This window comes from Lucilia sericata, unplaced genomic scaffold (genome assembly GCF_015586225.1).
Source record: "Lucilia sericata isolate MDLA Ls3-8-SP2 unplaced genomic scaffold, ASM1558622v1 Contig000371F_arrow, whole genome shotgun sequence".
Taxonomy (NCBI): Eukaryota; Metazoa; Arthropoda; class Insecta; order Diptera; family Calliphoridae; genus Lucilia; species Lucilia sericata.
This window is the reverse complement of record NW_023994390.1, coordinates 210,433-236,218: the sequence shown is the minus strand read 5'-3', so window position 1 is coordinate 236,218 and position 25,786 is coordinate 210,433. Positions and strand designations below refer to the sequence as shown.

General features: G+C 31.1%; 1 protein-coding gene across 1 annotated transcript; it reads left to right on the top strand.

The window, feature by feature from the left end:
• Positions 1–1,369: 1,369 nt before the first annotated feature.
• LOC119604227 (cardioacceleratory peptide receptor) lies at positions 1,370–13,574 on the top strand. The gene is given in 5 exon segments (XM_037956711.1): positions 1,370–1,491; positions 8,045–8,242; positions 11,284–11,303; positions 11,305–11,831; positions 11,934–13,574. Coding segments are annotated over 5 exon segments (1,044 nt in total). The 5' UTR covers positions 1,370–1,427; the 3' UTR covers positions 12,169–13,574.
• The last annotated feature ends 12,212 nt before the right edge of the window (positions 13,575–25,786 follow it).

Genomic DNA, 25,786 nt, shown 5'->3' with positions numbered 1-25,786 from the left:
AGCCGATAAGCTAGACTAGACTATAGACTGGTTCAGAGAATAGTTCATAGACTAGTCCATAGACTAGATCATAGACCTAGAGCCTATAGACTGGTCCATAAATTAGTCCATAGATTATTCCATAGACTAGTCCATAGGCTAGTCCATTGACTTGTACATAGGCTAGTCCATAGACTAGTTCATAGGCTAGTTCATAGATTAGTCCACAGAATAGTCCATAGGCTAGACCATTGACTAGTCCATAGACTAGTTCACTGAATAGTCCATAAGCTCGTCCGTAAGCTAGTCCATACGCTAGTCCATATGTTAGTTCATAGACTACTCGTAGACTACTCCATAGACTAGTACATAAACTAGTCCATAGGCTATACCATAGGCCAGGCCATAGACTTCTCCATACACTATCCCACAGACTACTTCATAGGTTACTCAATATAAACTATTGTAATTAATTGACTATTCCATAGACCCATTAATGGACCAGTCAAAAGATAAGTTTATAAACTAGTGCATATAAAGGCGAAATTCTATTCAACAATTTTCCTTTTTGAAAAATTTTGAACCCTATGTTTCGTGTAATATGCCACACAAATATAATTAAATAGTTCGTACACTTACTTTTGGCATTCGTTGTAAGTTCATCAAAATCACTGTTTCTAATTGGATTTTGTAGTTAAGTTAATGAACAAAAACGTAATTACTTAATACCAAGCGAATGTGAATGTATTGTTCAACACCTTAACGTATAAGGGGAATAAAGAAGAAGAATGTAAGACAAAAGGGAAATAATTTAAGCTTAATTAAATTTGGCAAAATGGGAGAAAAAAAAATTAAGAAATGTATTAAGATCAACACTTTAAATCAGACGGAATCATTCAGATTTTTTCGTTTGGACTTAATGAAGACAGACAGACAAGCAAATAAACTGTAAACAGGTGGACAGACAGACATAGGAAGACGTCGTGATTGTCTTAGAATCTAAAAACAGCTTGGAAATATTTCGTCTATTAAAAAAAATTTTATAAAAATTTTTTACACTACTTTTGAAAATCGATCACACTTAAAAGATCATGTGTTCGAAAATTTCTTTGTTGTAATTTTCTTTTGACATTCACTAAACTGTTAATTTACATAAGAAGAATAATAGAATATTTTATCTGTAATTTCCATATATTTATTTACATTATTATTCGATTACCTATAGAAACCAAAACCTGACACTTTCTCTTTAACATATTTGCTCAATTGAATAATAATATGAAATATTTTCTATGTTATTTATTTTTACACAAATTACGATAATAACGTGATTTTATGATACGATATTTATTTCAACTTCTTTTCTATTTATTTGCAGACGGAACAATTTGCTGTTTTGGATTCTATTCACAATAATTGTTTTGGGCAATTCAGCGGTATTGTTTGTAATGTTTTTGAATAAAAATCGAAAATCACGAATGAATTATTTTATTAAACAATTGGCATTGGCAGGTACGTGTTAATATTTATACATATAAATTTCACACATACTTAGATATTTATTTTGATTTCATTATATTTACATATGAAAATCAATACATACAAAAAAATAAATCTATGCTGAACTTGGTATAAAACTTTAAATGAATGGAAAATATATTTTTGGTTAAATTTCTTTTTGCTAAAAACAACTGTAAATTGTGCATTTAATTTGTAACAAATTAAATTAGGTATGAAAAATATTTTTAAAATGTCTATTTCTGTACTTTACAATATCATATCATATTGTTTTGCCTTTCTGTGTCTTTTGACCTTATAAAATAGTATTTTCTAGAGTTTCAAAATAAATTAAATTTAAATTTGTTTTATTTTTATCTTAAGAGGACTTCCCTATCCAACCTACAAGCCAAAGTAAAAAAAATCTGGAATTTTAACAAACAAATATAAATATATAAACAGCCATTCAGTTTGAGTCTTTACATACTATTTTGTCTGTGCATGTGTTTTTTATTATTTCATACTCTACACCAGGCATGAAAAACTCAGTGCTTAGTACTTTTTCCAGTACTTTTTGATATCGAAAAATATCGCGGCACCCCCACGACATTTTCGGTACTTTTTTTAACTTTTAAACTTTTGATAAGTAGTCTAGTCTATAGATTAGTATATCTAGTCTAGTCTAGTCTACAGTGCAGTCTATAGTCTATTCTATAGCGTAGTCTATAGTCTAGTCTATAGTCTAGTTTATAGTCTAGTCTATAGTCTAGTCTATAGTCTAGTCTATAGTCTAGTCTATAGTGTAGTCTATAGTCTAGCATATAATATAGTCCATAGTTTCGTCCATAGTCTAGTCTATAGTCTAGTCTAGTCCATAGTCTAGCCTATAGTCTAGTCTATAGTCTAGTCCATAGTCTCGTCCATAGTCTAGTCTGTAGTCTAGTCTATAGTCTAGTCTATAGTCTAGTCTATAGTCTAGTCTATAGTCTAGTCTATAGTCTAGTCTATAGTCTAGTCTATAGTCTAGTCTATAGTCTAGTCTATAGTCTAGTCTATAGTCTAGTCTATAGTCTAGTCTATAGTCTAGTCTATAGTCTAGTCTATAGTCTAGTCTATAGTCTAGTCTATAGTCTAGTCTATAGTCTAGTCTATAGTCTAGTCTATAGTCTAGTCTATAGTCTAGTCTATAGTCTAGTCTATAGTCTAGTCTATAGTCTAGTCTATAGTCTAGTCTATAGTCTAGTCTATAGTCTAGTCTATAGTCTAGTCTATAGTCTAGTCTATAGTCTAGTCTATAGTCTAGTCTATAGTCTAGTCTATAGGCTAGTCTATAGTCTAGTCTATAGTCTAGTCTATAGTCTAGTCTATAGTCTAGTCTATAGTCTAGTCTATAGTCTAGTCTATAGTCTAGTCTATAGTCTAGTCTATAGTCTAGTCTATAGTCTAGTCTATAGTCTAGTCTATAGTCTAGTCTATAGCCTAGTCTATAGTCTAGTCTATAGTCTAGTCTATAGTCTAGTCTATAGTCTAGTCTATAGTCTAGTCTATAGTCTAGTCTATAGTCTAGTCTTTAGTGTAGTCTATAGTCTAGTCTATAGTCTAGTCTATAGTCTAGTCTATAGTCTAGTCTATAGTCTAGTCTATAGTCTAGTCTATAGTCTAGTCTATAGTCTAGTCTATAGTCTAGTCTATAGTCTAGTCTATAGTCTAGTCTATAGTCTAGTCTATAGTCTAGTCTATAGTCTAGTCTATAGTCTAGTCTATAGTCTAGTCTATAGTCTAGTCTATAGTCTAGTCTATAGTCTAGTCTATAGTCTAGTCTATAGTCTAGTCTATAGTCTAGTCTATAGTCTAGTCTATAGTCTAGTCTATAGTCTAGTCTATAGTCTAGTCTATAGTCTAGTCTATAGTCTAGTCTATAGTCTAGTCTATAGTCTAGTCTATAGTCTAGTCTATAGTCTAGTCTTTAGTGTAGTCTATAGTCTAGTCTATAGTCTAGTCTATAGTCTAGTCTATAGTCTAGTCTATAGTCTAGTCTATAGTCTAGTCTAGTCTATAGTCTAGTCTAGTCTAGTCTAGTCTATAGTCTAGTCTATAGTCTAGTCTAGTCTACAGTCTAGTCTATAGTCTAGTCTATAGTCTAGTCTATAGTCTAGTCTATAGTCTAGTCTATAGTCTAGTCTATAGTCTAGTCTATGGTCTAGTCTATAGTCTAGTCTATAGTCTAGTCTATAGTCTAGTCTATAGTCTAGTCTATAGTCTAGTCTATAGTCTAGTCTATAGTCTAGTCTATAGTCTAGTCTATAGTCTAGTCTATAGTCTAGTCTATAGTCTAGTCTTTAGTGTAGTCTATAGTCTAGTCTATAGTCTAGTCTATAGTCTAGTCTATAGTCTAGTCTATAGTCTAGTCTTTAGTGTAGTCTATAGTCTAGTCTATAGTCTAGTCTATAGTCTAGTCTATAGTCTAGTCTATAGTCTAGTCTATAGTCTAGTCTATAGTCTAGTCTATAGTCTAGTCTATAGTCTAGTCTAGTCTATAGTCTAGTCTATAGTCTAGTCTATAGTCTAGTCTATAGTCTAGTCTATAGTCTAGTCTATAGTCTAGTCTATAGTCTAGTCTATAGTCTAGTCTATAGTCTAGTCTATAGTCTAGTCTATAGTCTAGCCTGTAGTCTAGTCTATAGTCTAGTCTATAGTCTAGTCTATAGTCTAGTCTATAGTCTAGTCTATAGTCAAGTCTATAGTCTAGTCTATAGTCTAGTCTATAGTCTAGTCTATAGTCTAGTCTATAGTCTAGTCCCTAGTCTAGTCTATAGTCTAGTCTATAGTCTAGTCTATAGTCTAGTCTATAGTCTAGTCCCTAGTCTAGTCTATAGTCTAGTCTATAGTCTAGTCTATAGTCTAGTCTATAGTCTAGTCCATAGTCTAGTCTATAGTCTAGTCCATAGTCTAGTCTATAGTCTAGTCTATAGTCTAGTCCATAGTCTAGTCTATAGTCTAGTCTATAGTCTAGTCCATAGTCTAGTCTATAGTCTAGTCCATAGTCTAGTCTATAGTCTAGTCCATAGTCTAGTCTATAGTCTAGTCTATAGTCTAGTCTATAGTCTAGTCTATATTCTAGTCTACAGTCTAGTCTATAGTCTAGTCTATAGTCTAGTCTATAGTCTAGTCTATAATCCAGTCTATAATCCAGTCTATAATCCAGTCTATAGTCTAGTCTATAGTCTAGTCTATAGTCTAGTCTATAGTCTAGTCTATAGTCTAGTCTATAGTCTAGTTTATAGTCTAGTCTATAGTCTAGTCTATGGTCTAGTCTATAGTCTAGTCTATAGTCTAGTCTATAGTATAGTCTATAGTCTAGTCCATAGTCTAATCTATAGTCTAGTCTATAGTCTAGTCCATAGTCTAGTCTATAGTCTAATCTATAGTCTACTCTATAGTTTAGTCTATAGTCTAGTCTATAGTCTAATCTATAATCTAGTCTATAATCTAGTCTATAGTCTAGTCTATAGTCTAGTCTATAGTCTAGTCCATAGTCTAGTCTATAGTCTAGTCCATAGTCTAGTCTATAGTCTAGTCTATAGTCTAGTCTATAGTCTAGTCCATAGTCTAGTCTATAGTCTAATCTATAGTCTAGTCTATAGTCTAGTTTATAGTCTAGTCTATAGTCTAGTCTATAGTCTAGTCTATAGTCTAGTCTATAGTCTAGTCTATAGTCTAATCTATAGTCTAGTCTATAGTTTAGTCTATAGTCTAATCTATAGTCTAGTCTATAGTCTAGTCTATAGTCTAGTCTATAGTCTAGTCTATAGTCTAGTCTATAGTCTAGTCTATAGTCTAATCTATAGTCTAGTCTATAGTCTAGTCTATAGTTTAGTCTATAGTCTAGTCTATAGTCTACTCTATAGTCTACTCTATAGTCTACTCTATAGTCTACTCTATAGTCTACTCTATAGTCTACTCTATAATTTAGTCTATAGTCTAGTCTATAGTCTAGTCTATAGTCTAGTCTATAGTCTAGTCTATAGTCTAGTCTATAGTCTAGTCTATAGTCTAGTCTATAGTCTAATCTATAGTCTAGTCTATAGTCTAGTCTATAGTCTAGTCTATAGTCTAGTCTATAGTCTAGTCTATAGTCTAATCTATAGTCTAGTCTATAGTCTAGTCTATAGTTTAGTCTATAGTCTAGTCTATAGTCTAGTCTATAGTCTACTCTATAGTCTACTCTATAGTCTACTCTATAGTCTACTCTATAGTTTAGTCTATAGTCTAGTCTATAGTCTAGTCTATAGTCTAGTCTATAGTCTAGTCTATAGTCTAGTCTATAGTCTAGTCTATAGTCTAGTCTATAGTCTAGTCTATAGTCTAGTCTATAGTCTAGTCTATAGTCTAGTCTATAGTCTAGTCTATAGTCTAGTCCATAGTCTAGTCCATAGTCTAGTCTATAGTCTAGTCCATAGTCTAGTCTAGTCTAATCTATAGTCTAGTCTATAGTCTAGTCTATAGTCTAGTCTATAGTCTAGTCTATAGTCTAGTCTATAGTCTAGTCTATAGTCTAGTCTATAGTCTAGTCTATAGTCTAGTCTATAGTCTAGTCTATAGTCTAGTCTATAGTCTAGTCTATAGTCTAGTCTATAGTCTAGTCTATAGTCTAGTCTATAGTCTAGTCTATAGTCTAGTCTATAGTCTAGTCTATAGTCTAGTCTATAGTCTAGTCTATAGTCTAGTCTATAGTCTAGTCCATAGTCTAGTCTATAGTCTAGTCTATAGTCTAGTCCATAGTCTAGTCTATAGTCTAGTCTATAGTCTAGTCTATAGTCTAGTCTATAGCCTAGTCTATAGTCTAGTCTATAGTCTAGTCTATAGTCTAGTCTTTAGTGTAGTCTATAGTCTAGTCTATAGTCTAGTCTATAGTCTATAGTCTAGTCTATAGTCTAGTCTATAGTCTAGTCTATAGTCTAGTCTATAGTCTAGTCTATAGTCTAGTCTATAGTCTAGTCTATAGTCTAGTCTATAGTCTAGTCTATAGTCTAGTCCATAGTCTAGTCTATAGTCTAGTCCATAGTCTAGTCCATAGTCTAGTCTATAGTCTAGTCCATAGTCTAGTCTATAGTCTAATCTATAGTCTAGTCTATAGTCTAGTCTATAGTCTAGTCTATAGTCTAGTCTATAGTCTAGTCTATAGTCTAGTCTATAGTCTAGTCTATAGTCTAGTCTATAGTCTAGTCTATAGTCTAGTCTATAGTCTAGTCTATAGTCTAGTCTATAGTCTAGTCTATAGTCTAGTCTATAGTCTAGTCTAGTCTAGTCTATAGTCTAGTCTATAGTCTAGTCTATAGTCTAGTCTATAGTCTAGTCTATAGTCTAGTCTATAGTCTAGTCCATAGTCTAGTCTATAGTCTAGTCTATAGTCTAGTCCATAGTCTAGTCTATAGTCTAGTCTATAGTCTAGTCTATAGTCTAGTCTATAGCCTAGTCTATAGTCTAGTCTATAGTCTAGTCTATAGTCTAGTCTTTAGTGTAGTCTATAGTCTAGTCTATAGTCTAGTCTATAGTCTATAGTCTAGTCTATAGTCTAGTCTATAGTCTAGTCTATAGTCTAGTCTATAGTCTAGTCTATAGTCTAGTCTATAGTCTAGTCTATAGTCTAGTCTATAGTCTAGTCTATAGTCTAGTCTATAGTCTAGTCTTTAGTGTAGTCTATAGTGTAGTCTATAGTCTAGTCTATAGTCTAGTCTATAGTCTAGTCTATAGTCTAGTCTATAGTCTAGTCTATAGTCTAGTCTATAGTCTAGTCTATAGTCTAGTCTTTAGTGTAGTCTATAGTCTAGTCTATAGTCTAGTCTATAGTCTAGTCTTTAGTCTAGTCTATAGTCTAGTCTAAAGTCTAGTCTATTGTCTAGTCTATAGTGTCGTCTATAGTCTAGTCTATGATATCGTCTATAGTCTAGACTTTAGTTTAGTCTATTGTCTAGTATCTATAGTCTAGTCTATAGTCAAGTCTAGACTATAGACTAAACTGATTTTTTTTTTACATTTTACCGAAATGCGGGGTCATTAACACTGTTGATCTTTAATTTGTTGCATTATTTACATCTTTACACATTGTTTACATAATGTCAACTAATAACTAGCACATGGACACTATGCTTTAGTTATTTAAATTTTTACACATTTAAAAACTTGTTCATTATTTACATGTGTCAGAGGCACCTACATGTTTCTTTGTGGTGACCATGGATCTTATCCTAAACCAATGTGTATATTTCTATTGGCAACATTTGTTCTTGTCGGTATGTGAAGAACATACACGTGCTAAGGTGTATGTCTACTTAACTTCCCATTTGTTTAGGTAACCCAAAGCAACCAAAATTATTTTCGTTCCTAAGGAAACTGCAAAACTTGTCTGTGAAACCCTGTTTATATTTATATAAGGATATTCAAAGATTTCTTTTGTATTTTTTTTTATATTAAAACACATACTTAAGGAAAAATATGATTTATATCACATTCTATCTTATACATACATAATAATATTTTATACATTGCTCTTTTGTATTGTCTTTAGATCTTTGTGTTGGTTTACTAAATGTTTTAACTGACATCATTTGGCGCATAACGATATCCTGGCGAGCCGGTAATGTGGCGTGTAAATTAATACGTTTCTCTCAAGTTTGTGTTACATATTCATCGACGTATGTTCTGGTAGCCATGAGCATTGATAGATATGATGCCATTACACATCCCATGAATTTTTCGAAATCATGTAAGTATATGAATAATAAAGGGACAATCAGAATTTAATTGTTATTTAAATAAGGGTATATGTTGGTTAGGTTGGTTTTTAAAAGCCGCACATATAAATGTTAATTATAAGCAATTTAATTTTAAAACGGAGTTTTTAAAATTTTATTAACATGATAATGGTTGGCAATTAAATAAATGTAATTTGCGGCAGGAGATAGAGAGAGATTTATTGTTTATGCTAATTGTTGGTAATAATTTAAAAAAAAGTCCCAAATAAATTTACATGTAAAACGTAATAGGATAAAGAGAATTTTTATTTGCTATAAATAATGTATACAAAATTATTTACACACACTTTACATGAAGTAAATTATAATGAAATGTTTGACTAAAGTCTATAAAATAGGAATAAAATACATTTATTTTTTACATTTTGTAAACAGTTGCAATTTTTCATTTTATCTAGATAAGAGATCATTATTAATATTTATCTTTAAATTTTTGTATTGTTTATATTCACATCCTGTAAATAAAGTGTAAATATTTACATGATGTCAACAATTCAAAATTATCATTTATAAAACTTATACCTAATAGCCTACATAATACTAACACGTTTATACCACATTTGAATTGTTTACATTCTTTACATGATATTTTACACTATGTAAACAATTGAAATTTTTCATTTTATTTAGATAACAAGTCATTATTAATATTTATCTTTAAATTGTTGGATTTTTGGAATTTTTTACATTCTTTACACATTATTTACATGATGTCAACAATTCTAAATGTCATTGCGTAAAACTGAAATTTAATAACTTATATTACACATTTACACCATATATGAATTGTTTACATTCTTTACATGATATTTTACATTATGTACATTATTGACATTTTTAAACGACTATGGGAAAACTTTTACATCATGTAAACAGTTGATATTCTTCATTTTACCTTGATAAAAACATTTATTTTTTAATTAGTATAATTTTTAGAGTTATTTACATTGTTACACATCATTTACATGATGTCAACAATTCCCATTGGTCATTTTTAAAACTTAAACCTAATAACTTATATAATACTAAAGCATTTACACCATATTTCAATTATTTACATTCTTTACATGATTTTTGACACCATGTAAACAATTGATTTTTTCATTTTACCTTTAATATTACAAATTTGTCATTTTACGTTTATTAAGCTAAAGCTTACTCAACCATTTAACTCTTACATATTTCATTGTTGACACTGTGTAAATATTACAGTATAGTTTTTACATGAATTTTACATCTAATGAAATTTTATTTCAATCTGAAGGTGTTGCTGGCCTAAAGCTTTATTCTTTTGTAATTTTCTAATTATTTACATTGATTACACAATTGCTAGTCTAGTCTATAGTCTAGTCTATAGTTTAGTCTATAGTCTAGTCTATAGTCTTGTCTATAGTCTAGTCTATAGTCTAGTCTATAGTCTAGTCTATAGTCTAGTCTATAGTCTAGTCTATACTCTAGTCTATAGTCTAGTCTATAGTCTAGTCTATAGTCTAGTCTATAGTCTAGTCTATAGTCTAGTCTATAGTCTAGTCTATAGTCTAGTCTATAGTCTAGTCTATAGTCTAGTCTATAGTCTAGTCTATAGTCTAGTCTATAGTCTAGTCTATAGTCTAGTCTATAGTCTAGTCTATAGTCTAGTCTATAGTCTAGTCTATAGTCTAGTCTATAGTCTAGTCTATAGTCTAGTCTATAGTCTAGTCCATAGTCTAGTCTATAGTCTAGTCCATAGTCTAGTCTATAGTTTAGTCTATAGTCTAGTCTATAGTCTAGTCTATAGTCTAGTCCATAGTCTAGTCTAGTTTAGTCTATAGTCTAGTCTATAGTCTAGTCTATAGTCTAGTCTATAGTCTAGTATATAGTCTACTATATAGTCTACTATATAGTCTAGTTTATAGTCTAGTCTATAGTCCAGTCCATATTTGAATTGTTTTACTTTCTTTACATAATATTTTTCACCATGTAAACAATTGATATTTTTCATTTTATCTTGATAAACATTTATATATTTCAATTTCAGAAGTGTTTATTAATTTATGGTTATATTATAGTCTATAGTCTAGTCTATAGTCTAGTCTATAGTCTAGTCTATAGTCTAGTCTATAGTCTAGTCTATAGTCTAGTCTATAGTCTAGTCTATAGTCTAGTCTATAGTCTAGTCTATAGTCTAGTCTATAGTCTAGTCTATAGTCTAGTCTATAGTCTAGTCTATAGTCTAGTCTCTAGTCTAGTCTATAGTTAGTCTCTAGTCTAGTCTCTAGTCTAGTCTATAGTCTAGTCTCTAGTCTAGTCTATAGTCTAGTCTATAGTCTAGTCTATAGTCTAGTCTATAGTCTAGTCTATAGTCTAGTCTAGTCTATAGTCTAGTCTAGTCTATAGTCTAGTCTATAGTCTAGTCTATAGTCTAGTCTATAGTCTAGTCTATAGTCTAGTCTATAGTCTAGTCTATAGTCTAGTCTATAGTCTAGTCTATAGTCTAGTCTATAGTCTAGTCTATAGTCTAGTCTATAGTCTAGTCTATAGTCTAGTCTCTAATCTAGTCTATAGTCTAGTCTATAGTCTAGTCTATAGTCTAGTCTATAGTCTAGTCTATAGTCTAGTCTATAGTCTAGTCTATAGTCTAGTCTATAGTCTAGTCTATAGTCTAGTCTATAGTCTAGTCTATAGTCTAGTCTATAGTCTAGTCTATAGTCTAGTCTATAGTCTAGTCTATAGTCTAGTCTATAGTCTAGTCTATAGTCTAGTCTATAGTCTAATCTATAGTCTAGCCTATAGTCTAGTCTAGCCTATAGTCTCGTCTATAGTCTAGTCTATAGTCTAGTCTATAGTCTAATCTATAGTCTAGCCTATAGTCTAGTCTAGCCTATAGTCTAGTCTATAGTCTACTCTATAGTCTAGTGTATAGTCTAGTCTATAGTCTAGAAAGAACCAAACCCAAAATTATATTAATTTGTTAAAAAAAAAAAATACAAAAATTTATATTTTTCTATTTAAGGGAAACGTGCCCGTCATCTGGGTGGCAGGAGCCTGGATAGTCTCCGCCCTATTTTCCCTACCCATACTGATGCTCTACGAAGAGAAACTTATACAGGGCCAGACACAATGTTGGATAGAATTGGGATCACCCTGGGCTTGGCAAGTCTATATGAGTCTAGTATCGGCCACACTCTTTGCCTTTCCCGCCCTTATTATTTCCGCCTGTTATGCCATTATAGTGAAAACAATATGGGCTAAAGGTTCAATATTTGTGCCGGCAGAAAGGGCGGGCTTTAGCAATGCCACCGCAAGAAGAGCCAGTTCGAGGGGTATAATACCAAGAGCTAAAGTGAAAAACTGTTAAAATGACTTTGTTATTGTAATAGTATTCATAGTGTGTTGGTCTCCCTACATTATATTCGATTTGTTGCAGGTGTTTGGTCATATACCACAAACACAAACTAATATAGCCATAGCTACTTTTATACAGAGTCTAGCGCCTCTCAACTCAGCAGCAAATCCTTTGATATATTGTCTATTTTCCTCAACTGTTTTTCGAACATTAAGGTAATTGTTAAAGTTAAAGTGTAAAACATTTAATTGACAATGACTTAGTTAAGGCTAAAAGATTTTGTTTTTCATTTAATTTTCTTCTCTCACACATTCTAGTCGATTTCCTCCCTTCAAGTGGTTTACCTGCTGTTGCAAATCCTATCGCCATAATTCCACCCAAAATCGTTGTAACACCGTAGGACGTCGCCTACACAATAGCTGTGATTCAATGCGCACTTTAACCACCTCCTTGACCGTGTCCAGACGTTCGAATAAGGGCACAACACGTGTGATTATTTGTGAAAGGCCTAAATCGAATTCCATCAACCATAATGCCATGTCAGAGGTATGATAGCAGCAGCATTGTGCGCGTTGTTCTAGTGTGATTTTATATCGTTCAACGCGTTTTACTCCGCTGGAATATGTGTAAGTTAATTAAGCTATTAATTGCTATTTAATTACAACAACAAAAGAAAAGAGAAGAAAAAATAAACCTCATTTTAAGCTAGTCAATCTCAATTGTTTGTCAACTTTAAGTGTAACCTGTCATTTGTAAATTAAGTCGACAAATACTTACTTATTCACACCCTAGATTCAATGTAAATCTCATTTTAATTTAAGACAATAAGGCTATTATTGAAAGAAATTCACGTAATATTTTTTGTTGTACATAAAACCAAACATTTGTGCTACTCACTATTGGTATTGTAGCGTTGTATGTCATAGGTTTTTTTTTAAAGGTTTGTTTTCGAAACAAAACAACCATAATATGTAAGACATACAACAATACAACGTTACAACCCATTTGTGAATTGGACAAATGTCTTGTATGTATTTTTGCTCTATTTAGACTGATCTTTAAAACCTAAAAAAATCTATTATACATTTTCACAAAAAAAAAAAAAAAAACAAAACAACTTGTACATTTTATATAATATTATTACAATAAAAAATGTAAAAATAATTTATTAATAGCATAAATAGTGTAATAATATATTAAATTTTCTCTCTCAGAGTTGTGCTTTTTTATGAATATAAGAATTATTTATTGGAAAAGAAAACGAATTTTAAAATATTATTAACTAATAAGTAAAAAAAGTGTAAAAACTAAAACGTTAAATAAAATAATTGTTAAATAAAAAAAAATAATTTTATATTAGCAACAAATGTCTATGCTAAGAATTGAAAATTTAAACTTTTTTAAAAGTTAGCTTAGAATGCAAATTGTCTAAGTCTATAACTTTATAATCGTAAAACTAAAACACACAATACAAAATAATAATAGAAAAAACACAATAACATTCTACTCAACTGACCAATATAACATAACTAATAGAACAAGTTTTGCAGCTAAATAAAAAAGCAGGATTAACATATTTGCTTTCTAAGCTAATTTGTTAATAATCATAAAAAAAAGATGAAAGGAGGATTTTGTCATCACGTTTATAACACATCGACATATTTATCATAGTTACATAAAAGTTTATATATTTCTGACCTTTTTAAGATTCTTAGACATAACCATCATAACCTTCTAACTGTCCACCTAACTGCTTGTTGAATAGGCTCCGAAGAACAGAACAAAACGGCTGACATTTTGCTCCAACATTCTCTATTTATTGATAAGGTTTGTTTAATATCGAAAACGATCCAAGACTTCACCTAACCTCCATACAATTGCCCTCGGAATAGTATTTAAATACGTATAAATATGTTAATTATAGTACCGTTGTAGTTTTGTTCTAGATCTGTTCTATTTTTGTTGTGGTTGCGATCTAGTTCTGTTGTAGTTCAGTTCTAGATCTGTTCTAGTTCTATTCTAGTTCTGCTCTAGTTCTGTTTTAGTTCTGTCCTAGTTCTGTTCCATTTCCGTTCCGGATCTGTTATACTTTTGTTCTAGTTCAGTTCTAGTTCAGTTCTAGTTCAGTTCTAGTTCAGTTCTAGTTCAGTTCAGTTCTAGTTCAGTTCTAGTTCAGTTCTAGTTCAGTTCTAGTTCATTTCTAGTTCAGTTCTAGTTCAGTTCTAGTTCAGTTCTAGTTTAGTTCTAGTTCAGTTCTAGTTCTGTTCTAGTTCTGTTCTAGTTCTGTTCTAGTTCTGTTCTAGTTCAGTTCTAGTTCAGTTCTAGTTCAGTTCTAGTTCAGTTCTAGTTCTGTTCTTGTTCAGTTCTAGTTCTGTTCTAGTTCAGTTCTAATTCTGTTCTAGTTCTGTTGTAGTTTAGTTCTAGTTCTGTTCTTGTTCGGTTATAGTTCTGTTCTATGTCTGTTCTATTCTAGTTCTGTTCTACTCCTTTGCTAGTTCCAGTTCCGGTTTAGTTCTGTTCTAATTCTGTTCTAGTTCTGTTCTAGTTCTCTTCTAGTTCTGTTCTAGTTCTGTTCTAGTTCTGTTCTAGTTCTGTTCTAGTTCTGTTCTAGTTCTGTTCTAGTTCTGTTCTAGTTCTGTTCTAGTTCTGTTCTAGTTCTGTTCTAGTTCTGTTCTAGTTCTGTTCTAGTTCTGTTCTAGTTCTGTTCTAGTTCTGTTCTAGTTCTGTTCTAGTTCTGTTCTAGTTCTGTTCTAGTTCTGTTCTAGTTCTGTTCTAGTTCTGTTCTAGTTCTGTTCTAGTTCTGTTCTAGTTCTGTTCTAGTTCTGTTCTAGTTCTGTTCTAGTTCTAGTTCTGTTCTAGTTCTGTTCTAGTTCTAGTTCTGTTCTGTTCTGTTCTAGTTCTGTTCTGTTCTGTTCTGTTCTAGTTCTGTTCTGTTCTGTTCTAGTTCTGTTCTGTTCTGTTCTAGTTCTGTTCTAGTTCTGGTCCTAGTTCTGTTCTAGTTCTGTTCTAGTTCTGTTCTAGTTCTGTTCTAGTTCTGTTCTAATTCTGTTTCTATTCTGTTCTAGTTCTGTTCTAGTTCTGTTCTGTTCTTTCTAGTTCTGTTCTAGTTCTGTTCTAGTTCTGTTCTAGTTCTGTTCTGTTCTAGTTCTGTTCTAGTTCTGTTCTAGTTCTGTTCTAGTTCTGTTCTAGTTCTGTTCTAGTTCAGTTCTAGTTCAGTTCTAGTTCAGTTCTAGTTCAGTTCTAGTTCAGTTCTAGTTCAGTTCTAGTTCAGTTCTAGTTCAGTTCTAGTTCAGTTCTAGTTCATTTCTAGTTCAGTTCTAGTTCAGTTCTAGTTCAGTTCTAGTTCAGTTCTAGTTTAGTTCCAGTTCAGTTCTAGTTCTGTTCTAGTTCTGTTCTAGTTCTGTTCTAGTTCTGTTCTAGTTCTTTTCTAGTTCAGTTCTAGTTCAGTTCTAGTTCTGTTCTTGTTCAGTTCTAGTTCTGCTGTAGTTCTGTTCTAGTTCAGTTCTAATTCTGTTCTATGTCTGTTCTATTCTAGTTCTGTTCTACTCCTTTGCTAGTTCCAGTTCCGGTTTAGTTCTGTTCTAATTCTGTTCTAGTTCTGTTCTAGTTCTGTTCTAGTTCTGTTCTAGTTCTGTTCTAGTTCTGTTCTAGTTCTGTTCTAGTTCTGTTCTAGTTCTGTTCTAGTTCTGTTCTAGTTCTGTTCTAGTTCTGTTCTAGTTCTGTTCTAGTTCTGTTCTAGTTCTGTTCTAGTTCTGTTCTAGTTCTGTTCTAGTTCTGTTCTAGTTCTGTTCTAGTTCTGTTCTAGTTCTGTTCTAGTTCTGTTCTAGTTCTGTTCTAGTTCTGTTCTAGTTCTGTTCTAGTTCTGTTCTAGTTCTGTTCTAGTTCTGTTCTAGTTCTGTTCTAGTTCTGTTCTGTTCTAGTTTCTAGTTCTGTTCTAGTTCTGTTCTAGTTCTGTTCTAGTTCTGTTCTAGTTCTGTCTGTTCTGTTCTGTTCTGTTCTGTTCTTCTGTTCTGTTCTGTTCTGTTCTAGTTCTAGTTCTATTAGTTCTAGTTCTAGTTCTAGTTCTGTTCTGTTCTAGTTCTGTTCTGTTCTAGTTCTGTTCTATTCTATTCTGTTCTGTTCTAGTTCTGTTCTAGTTCTGTCCTAGTTCTGTTCTAGTTCTGTTCTAGTTCTGTTCTAGTTCTGTTCTAGTTCTGTTCTAATTCTGTTCTAATTCTGTTCTAGTTCTGTTCTAGTTCTGTTCTGTTTCTGTTCTAGTTCTGTTCTAGTTTCTGTTCTAGTTCTGTTCTAGTTCTGTTCTAGTTCTGTTCTAGTTCTGTTCTAGTTCTGTTCTAGTTCTGTTCTAGTTCTGTTCTAGTTCTGTTCTAGTTCTGTTCTAGTTCTGTTCTAGTTCTGTTCTAGTTCTGTTCTAGTTCTGTTCTAGTTCTGTTCTAGTTCTGTTCTAGTTCTGTTCTAGTTCTGTTCTAGTTCAGTTCTAGTTCAGTTCTAGTTCTGTTCTTGTTCTGTTCTAGTTCTGTTCTAGTTCTGTTCTAGTTCTGTTCTAGTTCTGTTCTAGTTCTGTTCCAGTTCTGTTCAAGTTCTGTTCGAGTTCTGTTCTAGTTCTGTTCTAGTTCTGTTCCAGTTATGTTCTAGTTCTGTTCTAGTTATGTTCTAGTACTGTTCGAATTCTGTTCTAGTTTTGTTCTAGTTCTGTTCCAGTGCTCTTCTAGTTCTCTTCTAGTACTGTTCTAGTTCTGTTCTATTTCTGTTCCAGTTCTGTCTAGTTATTTTCTGTTCGATCCATAATTTGATCCAATTGTAGATGGAAGACCCTATTTTCTTTAAAATTTCGAATAATTGCTGGTGGTGCAATTGGTCTTAATCCCAATTTATGTCGATTTAGCTATGTCCATCCATCGGTCGGATCATGTAAGCGATATATCATGATTACAGGTTATTTGTCTTAATTAATTAGACGTATGTGGGTTCTACTACAGAATCTCACCTTTAAATAAACTTTACCTTAACAAGATCCAAAGACTCTTTTGATTGGCTTTATATTTTTATTACTATAGCTAGATGGCCCTCTTCTGCGCTCTTTCTGTTTAAAATATATTTATGTAAATGAAACCGTAGAAAAGATCAACTATTTTTGTATTGATTTTACTCATTTCAATGTAATCTTGTTTAATTTATTATCATTGCCTTAAAGTTGATTTAGAGAAAATGTGTAAACAGTACGTATACTTGATTTTAATTTTTCATTACAATTAATAGTTAAGTATACGCGTCAACTTATGTTAGGGGACAAAAGAAAGAAAATAAATGTAAAATTTTCAAACGATTGTAATAAATTTTCACATGCTTTTGTAAATACAAATAAATTGTTAATTAACCATAAACAAAACACTTTGTTAAGTACAGAAACAAAAGGAAATCAACAAAAAATTATTTATTAAAATCTATTATTTAAATCAATGAAATGTAACAAAATTAATGAATAAAACAAAAAAATAACATAAACAAAAGCCATAAATTAAGTTGTATTAAATTAAATGTCCCTCCAGTTTAGTATATAAGTTAAAACACTTGCTTACATACATATTTATTAATATTATTATTTATTGTTAAAAGAAACAGAGCAAGAACAAAAAAATAATAAAGAAAAACAAATTACACAAAATTACTTTGTATAAAACGTGAAAAAAGCTAAAAACCCCTGATAAAAGAAAAGAAGAATCCACAACAACAAAATGTAAAAAAGATAAAGCAGAAAAAAACAATAAAAATAACGCATACAAATATAAATAAATAAAAAAGAAAAAAACTCAAGAAAAAATGAAATATATTTGTTTGTTTTCTCTAGTACAAATGAAATAAAGAAAAAAATGTGTTACAAGGACACTTGTAAGTAATAAATGTGGTACATCATCGTCAACATCATCATCAAATACAACATTTTGCTTCATAAATATAATGACGATAAATGTTACACAAAAAATATGAAAGTGAAAGAAACAAGAGGCCCAACATTCGATACACTATTTTTTATATATATTTTTTTTTTTTTTTTTCGTTTTAACTTGCAGTATTAAAAAGACTTATAAATATTGATAGAAGACAAAAAAACATAGAGGAGGAAAAGAAAGCTTACGTGTACAAAATGGTTCAAACTTACTTCACTGAAAGAGGACAAGTTTATAGCAGTCTAAGTAGCTGAGTAATGTTTAAAAACAGCTTAAATATGCCACAATAGATAGAATATTTAAAGAATATTAAAATATTAATTTCGTTTGGTAATATACGACTTAAAAGTTATAATAAAATGTATTAAAATTACTTCCAATTACATACTTACACGGCCCTTGTACGGCCAACAGCACGTAATACGTTATTTTCTGATAATAAGAGGTAAGTATACGCAATGTTAGTTTACTGAAACTAAATGTAGATAGATAGATAGATAGATAGATAGATAGATAGATAGATATATATCGATAGATAGATAGATAGATAGATAGATAGATAGATAGATCGATAGATAGATAGATAGATAGATCGATAGATAGATAGATAGATGATAGATATAGATAGATAGATAGCTCGCTCGATAGCTCTAGATCGATCGATCGAGGATAGATCGATAGATCGCTCTAGACTCGATCTCGCTCGCTCGCTCGATCGCTAGCTCGCTAGCTCGCTCGATCGCTCGCTCGATAGCTCTATCGCTCGCTCGCTCGCTCGCTCGCTCTCTCGCTCGCTCGTCTCGCTCTCGCTCGTCTCGCTCGTCGCTCGCTCGCTCGCTCGCTCGCTCGCTCGCTCTCTCTCTCGCTCGCTCGCTCTCTCTCGCTCTCTCGCTCGCTCGCTCTCTCGCTCGCTCTCTCTCTCTCGTCTCGCTCGCTCGCTCTCTCGCTCGCTCGCTCGCTCTCTCGCTCGCTCTCTCTCGCTCGCTCTCGCTCGCTCTCTCTCGCTCGCTCGCTCGCCTCGCTCCTCGCTCGCTCGCTCGCTGCTCTCTCGCTCGCTCGCTCGCTCGCTCGCTCGCTCGCTCGCTCGCTCTCTCGCTCGCTCGCTCTCTCGCTCTCTTTGCCTCTGCCCTTTCCCCCCCCTCGTTTCCTCTGTTCTGTTTTCTGTCCCTGCCCTTTGCTTCCGGTTTGCCTTGGCTTCCCTCTTTTCTCTGGTTTCCTTTGTCTTTCTCCCTCCCTGTTCCTTTTTCCTTCCCCCCCCCTCCCCCTGTCTGGGTGTTCCTCTCCATCCCTTGCCTTCTCCTTTCTGCCCAAAATATTTATATACATATAACATCTAAAAAATTATGAACAAAATAGACATAAAACAACAAACCATAACAGAATTGTTTTCGAAAGATAAAGCTCCGTCCCGCACAACAATAAGAGGAAACAAAGTTAATATTATTGTATAATCATAATAATGATGGGCACAATGAAGGAGGCTATTATGCCTCTAAAATAATACAAAAAAGAGAAGAAAATAACAAATGTTTTCACAAAATATTCATATTGTAATATGATTTTTAATAACAGGCGAATGGAAAAATCACAGAAAAATATGAAATATGATAAAAGCAAAACAAATTTCAACTATAAATTACAAATGTCAAAGCAGCGTAGGAAAATCGAGAAGTTGAATAGATTTAGGGCAATTTGCTAAGTTATTTATTTAATGGCTCTTGAGAAAAAGTTATATTTAAGGAAATGTTTCTTTAAGTTACACATGTAGTCAGGCTAGTAGAGATTTCCTTTATTGTTAAACAGAGCTGCTGTTAAGTTCAGGAAATAAAATAATATTATTTACTAAATCATTTATTATATTTGAGGTTTCCTTATCTGGCATTATTTTTTAGTAATGGTCAGTTGTTGCAGACAAAAAAAAACCTAAAAACTAAATCAATCTTTATTATCAAAGACACCATTATTTTTAGTTTCCAATTACACTTATTTTTATCTACATTTTGTTTCACCTATTTCTTAAAATATCTGTTCATTTTATGCTTTAATTCTGCAAATAATACCTTAATGGCTTTTATGCTATTTTTTGGCTTAAACTTCTTAAACAAAAGGTATGTTGTCTTTTGTTCATTTAAGAACTTTATCTTTGAAAATAACTCCCTCAGTGTGGAGCTATGGGCTGCAAATAAACTTTTAGCCAAAGTATACTTAATCACACCTCGAATAGTTGGTAGACATTTAAAACTTTATATTAAAAAAGTGTAGAAAGAAATTTTCTACATCAGCACTTGTAGAAGTTTGCAATTATCATTTTGCACTGAAGTAAAAAATTTATTTTTTTCCTTTTTGTTATTAAATACCATCGAAGTTTGTTTGTTAGTTGTCTGTTTAATCTGTAAATATTTGTTTGTTTTATTCTTTCGTTTTCATCCGATATAATTGTAATATTAAACTCAATGTTGTGACCGCTTAGAAGCAAAAAAACTGCAAGGAAACTAAACTGTGCAAAATATAACTTTTATCTTTTTTAATACTTTTACTTAAATAACTTTTACTCCATTTATGCTGTCTTTCTAGATCAGTCATTTGCAATAGCAGCTTGGAATTTTAATGTCAGTTAAGCAAGTGGTATTAGATGTTAGTTTTCAATAATAAATTGGAGACTAAAAGTGAGGACGGTGGGTAGGAGATGGAAAATTAATAACATAACATATCTATCTATCTATCTATCTATCTATCTATCTATCTATCTATCTATCTATCTATCTATCTATCTATCTATCTATCTATCTATCTATCTATCTATCTATTTATTTATTTATCTATCTATCTACCTATCTATCTATCTATCTATCTATCTATCTATCTATCTATCTATCTATCTATCTATCTATCTATCTATCTATCTATCTATCTATCTATCTATCTATCTATCTATCTATCTATCTATCTATCTATCTATCTATCTATCTATCTATCTATCTATCTATTTATCTATCTATCTATCTATCTATCTATCTATCTATCTATCTATCTATCTATCTATCTATCTATCTATCTATCTATCTATCTATCTATCTATCTATCTATCTATCTATCTATCTATCTATCTATCTATCTATCTATCTATCTATTTATTATCTATCTATCTATCTATCTATCTATCTATCTATCTATCTATCTATCTATCTATCTATCTATCTATCTATCTATCTATCTATCTATCTATCTATCTATTATCTATCTATCTATCTATCTATCTATCTATCTATCTATCTATCTATCTATCTATCTATCTATCTATCTATCTATCTATCTATCTATCTATCTATCTATCTATCTATCTATCTATCTATCTATCTATCTATCTATCTATCTATCTATTTATTTATTTATTCATTTATTTATTTATTTATTATTTATTTATTATCTATCTATCTATCTATCTATCTATCTATCTATCTATCTATCTATCTATCTATCTATCTATCTATCTATCTATCTATCTATCTATCTATCTATCTATCTATCTATCTATCTATCTATCTATCTATCTATCTATCTATCTATCTATCTATCTATCTATCTATCTATCTATTATCTATCTATCTATCTATCTATCTATCTATCTATCTATCTATCTATCTATCTATCTATCTATCTATCTATTTATTTATTTATTTATTCATTTATTTATTTATTTATTTATCTATCTATCTATCTATCTATCTATCTATCTATCTATCTATCTATCTATCTATCTATCTATCTATCTATCTATCTATCTATCTATCTATCTATCTATCTATCTATCTATCTATCTATCTATCTATCTATTTATCTATCTATCTATCTATCTATCTATCTATCTATCTATCTATCTATCTATCTATCTATCTATCTATCTATCTATCTATCTATCTATCTATCTATCTATCTATCTATCTATCTATCTATCTATCTATCTATCTATCTATCTATCTATCTATCTATCTATCTATCTATCTATCTATCTATCTATCTATTTATCTATCTATCTATCTACTTTTACTTTCGGGAAACTAACGTTGCGTATACTTACTTTTTATTATCAGTAAATAACGTATACGTGCTGTTGGTCTTATAAAGGCCAAGTAAGTTTGCAATTGAAAGTAATTTTTATATAATTATATAAATTATATTTCAATAATCTCTATCTAATATAATATTATATTGTGGCATATTTTTAAACAAATTTTCAACATAACTCAGCTACTTAGGCTGTTAAAAGCTTGCCCTCTTTCAGAGAAGTAAGTTTGATCCGTTTCTAAACAGTTACTCCTCCTTCATTTATTGCTAAAATATTCAAACAATTTACAAACAAATCATACCAAACTATCCCCTAAATTTATTTTTATTCCAACCCACTGTGCTTCCCCAAAAAAACAAGATAAATCACTTGAAACTAATACGTTTCAGAAATAGCAAATGAAAATAGAAAAACACAAACAAATTCCACTTAAAAAACCTCAAGAACTCCACTTAAATTGTAGGGTCATTTAAAAAAGAATTCCCCAAAAAAAAAGAAATTAAAACAAATAAAGAACTTGAAATGTTTACGACTCAAATTTTAATGTTTAAACGTAAAGCTGACGCCAAATAAGTACAATAATTTTTTTTAGAAAAAAAAAAAATAAAAATAAAAACTTAATGTCTGCTTAAAGGACAAATATTTTATTATTTGTGTTGAGTTAATACAAATACTACTAGACGGAGTTTTTGTCCTTTAAAATCCTTTAAAGCTGTTCTGTTTGTAAACTCATCTAAATGTGCGTAGAATTTTACACTTCAATAAATAACAACCCTCAAGATACTTCTTCTTGAAGCTGGTTTTAATTAAAAATAAGTTTTTGTATATTTGTTGCTTTTTAAAAATTTTATTGGGACATTTTCTAAGCGCTACATCATTACAGAGGGAATAGTACTATACCTTCATCTAGAAGTCTATTTTACGAAACGGTCCTTCAGCCATATAAATAGGATTTCATGCAAAAATTACTGAAATGTTTGTAAAGGAGAGCTAACTTTAGTACCCACTTCACTCATATAGCATATCATATGGTCGATCATGCCCAACCATACTTGCTTACTTGTTCCTTTTTAATTTCTCTCTTAAGATGTTTCTGTTAATTTTGTCGTCTCATATTTTAACGAGAAATTAAACAAGTTTAAATTGTTTCATAATCATGAAGATTATAAATGCGGCCAGGGATGATGATAATGATGCTTGCAATAAATGAAAATGACGTTAAACAAAGTCAATAGGGGTGAGTTTTATGTTAAAGTATCAGATTCTTATAAGAGTTTCTTTCAGCTAAAAATAAAATAAATTCACTTCACTTACAAGGTTTAAAATAGTCTTTCTTCTTGGCAAAGCAAACAAACAAACAGCATTTTTAATAACACATGAGCGCAAACAATAAACTTTTTAAAAGTGTTTAAATATAATTTTCTTAACTTTTCTTAAAGAAAAAAATTAAGACAGCTAGCTCCCATAGCTGACACTGTTAAACATTAAACATTAAAAAAACATAAACACAACAAAATTATTTGTCTGGTTTTTCTTTTTCTAGAAAATTTATACTTTTTGGCAAATTTATTAATATTTAAGTAGAAAATTTTGCAAAATCCCTTTGGAAGTGTAGAAACAAGGTTTCTAGTCATTTGAGTAATTTTAGGATAAACAGCATAAGAAGAAAAAAACTTAATTTTATAGCATAATTAGCCAGACATTTAAAACATTTATAGGTAATGTAATGCTTTTTTTGAGGATAAATTTTGTGGGTAAAACAAATTTGATTAAAATTTTAATTTCTTGAAATGCAGACAAAAAAAACTACAACTTAACAAAATAAATATTTAATTTATTAAAAATATTAAATTATTTTATTACATATTTACAAATTACACAATTTCCAATTGTATTTCAGCACTTTCCAATTGATTTTCAGAAAATTATAAATCTATAGAAAAATGTTCATGCTAATTTTGATCTATAAACCTTTAATAAATTCTTATGAATATGAACAAATGACGTAAAACTGAACTAGAACTTGAACTGATCTGAACTAGAACTGAACTAGAACTGAACTAGAACTGAACTAGAACTGAACTAGAACTGAACTAGAACTGAACTAGAACTGAACTAGAACTGAACTAGAACTGAACTAGAACTGAACTAGAACTGAACTAGAACTGAACTAGAACTGAACTAGAACTGAACTAGAACTGAACTAGAACTGAACTAGAACTGAACTAGAACTGTACTAGAACTGAACTAGAACTGTACTAGAACTGAACTAGAACTGAACTAGAACTGAACTAGAACTAAACTAGAACTGAACTAGAACTGAACTAGAACTGAACTAGAACTGACCTCGAACTGAACTAGAACTGAACTAGAACTGAACTAGAACTGAACTAGAACTGAACTAGAACTGAACTAGAACTGAACTAGAACTGAACTAGAACTGAATTAGAACTGAACTAGAACTGAACTAGAACTGAACTAGAACTGAACTAGAACTGAACTAGAACTGAACTAGAACTGAACTAGAACTGAACTAGAACTGAACTAGAACTGAACTAGAACTGAACTAGAACTGAACTAGAACTAGAACTGAACTAGAACTGAACTAGAACTGAACTAGAACTGAACTAGAACTGAACTAGAACTGAACTAGAACTGAACTAGAACTAGAACTGAACTAGAACTGAACTAGAACTGAACTGAACTGAGCTAGAACTGAACTAGAACTGAACTAGAACTGAACTAGAACTGAACTAGAACTGAACTAGAACTGAACTAGAACTGAACTAGAACTGAACTAGAACTGAACTAGAACTGAACTAGAACTGAACTAGAACTGAACTAGAACTGAACTAGAACTGAACTAGAACTGAACTAGAACTGAACTAGAACTGAACTAGAACTGAACTAGAACTGAACTAGAACTGAACTAGAACTGAACTAGAACTGAACTAGAACTGAACTAGAACTGAACTAGAACTGAACTAGAACTGAACTAGAACTGAACTAGAACTGAACTAGAACTGAACTAGAACTGAACTAGAACTGAACTAGAACTGAACTAGAACTGAACTAGAACTGAACTAGAACTGAACTAGATCTGAACTAGAACTGAACTGGAACTGAACTAGAACTGAACTTAAACTGAACTAGCACCAAATTAAAATTAAACTAAATCTGAACAATTACTGAATTAGAACTGAACTAGAATAGCAAGTTAACATTTATTTCTGCGTATTTAAAAAAGCGTATTGTTTTGGTGGAAATGTTATGAAATTTCCTAAAAAATAATTTGAAAGTTTAAATGTTTTTAATAATTCTTATAAAATTTCAAATTTTACTTCCATATTAACGTCTGTCGTTAATTGAAACTATAATTAAATAATTTCCTAGAAATTTCACTACACTTTCTGTCAATAGTTATTTTGAATTTTCTGCTCAAATTTTCTTTGAAACTTACCAACACTTGCATATTTAATTGAAATATTTTTCGCAATTTTCAACAAACAAATAAACTTATTTTGCAGCAACATTAATTTCAGTACACTCAACAACACTGCAAAACAATTGTTTGAAAGCAGAGAAAAGCACTAAGTATTGTATATCAGAAAAAAACAAAATTTTTTTGTAATAAAATCCCTAAATTACTAACGAACGTAGGTACGTCTTTTATTAAAGTCATAAAATACTTAATTTACTAAAATTAAATTATTTGTCATATTACTTATTACAAACATAACGCCTTTATAGACCATCTGTTACAGGTGTTACCCTTAAGTTGTAATCAAATTTCCATTTCTAAAACAGAATTTTACTGCCAACCGTAAACGTTTATGGTTCCAAGTAAATTCTAATAGGGGTGTTTATTCTCTGCGGTTTCTGTGTTAATGTTTCTTTACCTTTAGATATTTTAAAATGTTAAATTATTTTTACTTTACTTTTTGCTGCGTTGAAATTTTCTTTCATTAATAAGTAGCATTTTGAGTTTAAAGATGACGTTGTTTTTTCTCATTGCAACTTTTTAGGTAATGGAATTTTAATTAAAGCTTTTTGACAACACTAAACATACTTCCTCTTATTCTATGCTCATTGTTTTCCCGCCTTCATGGTAGTTGTTTACGTGTTGATGGTAAAACTCCTTCAGTTGTTTAAAATTCGA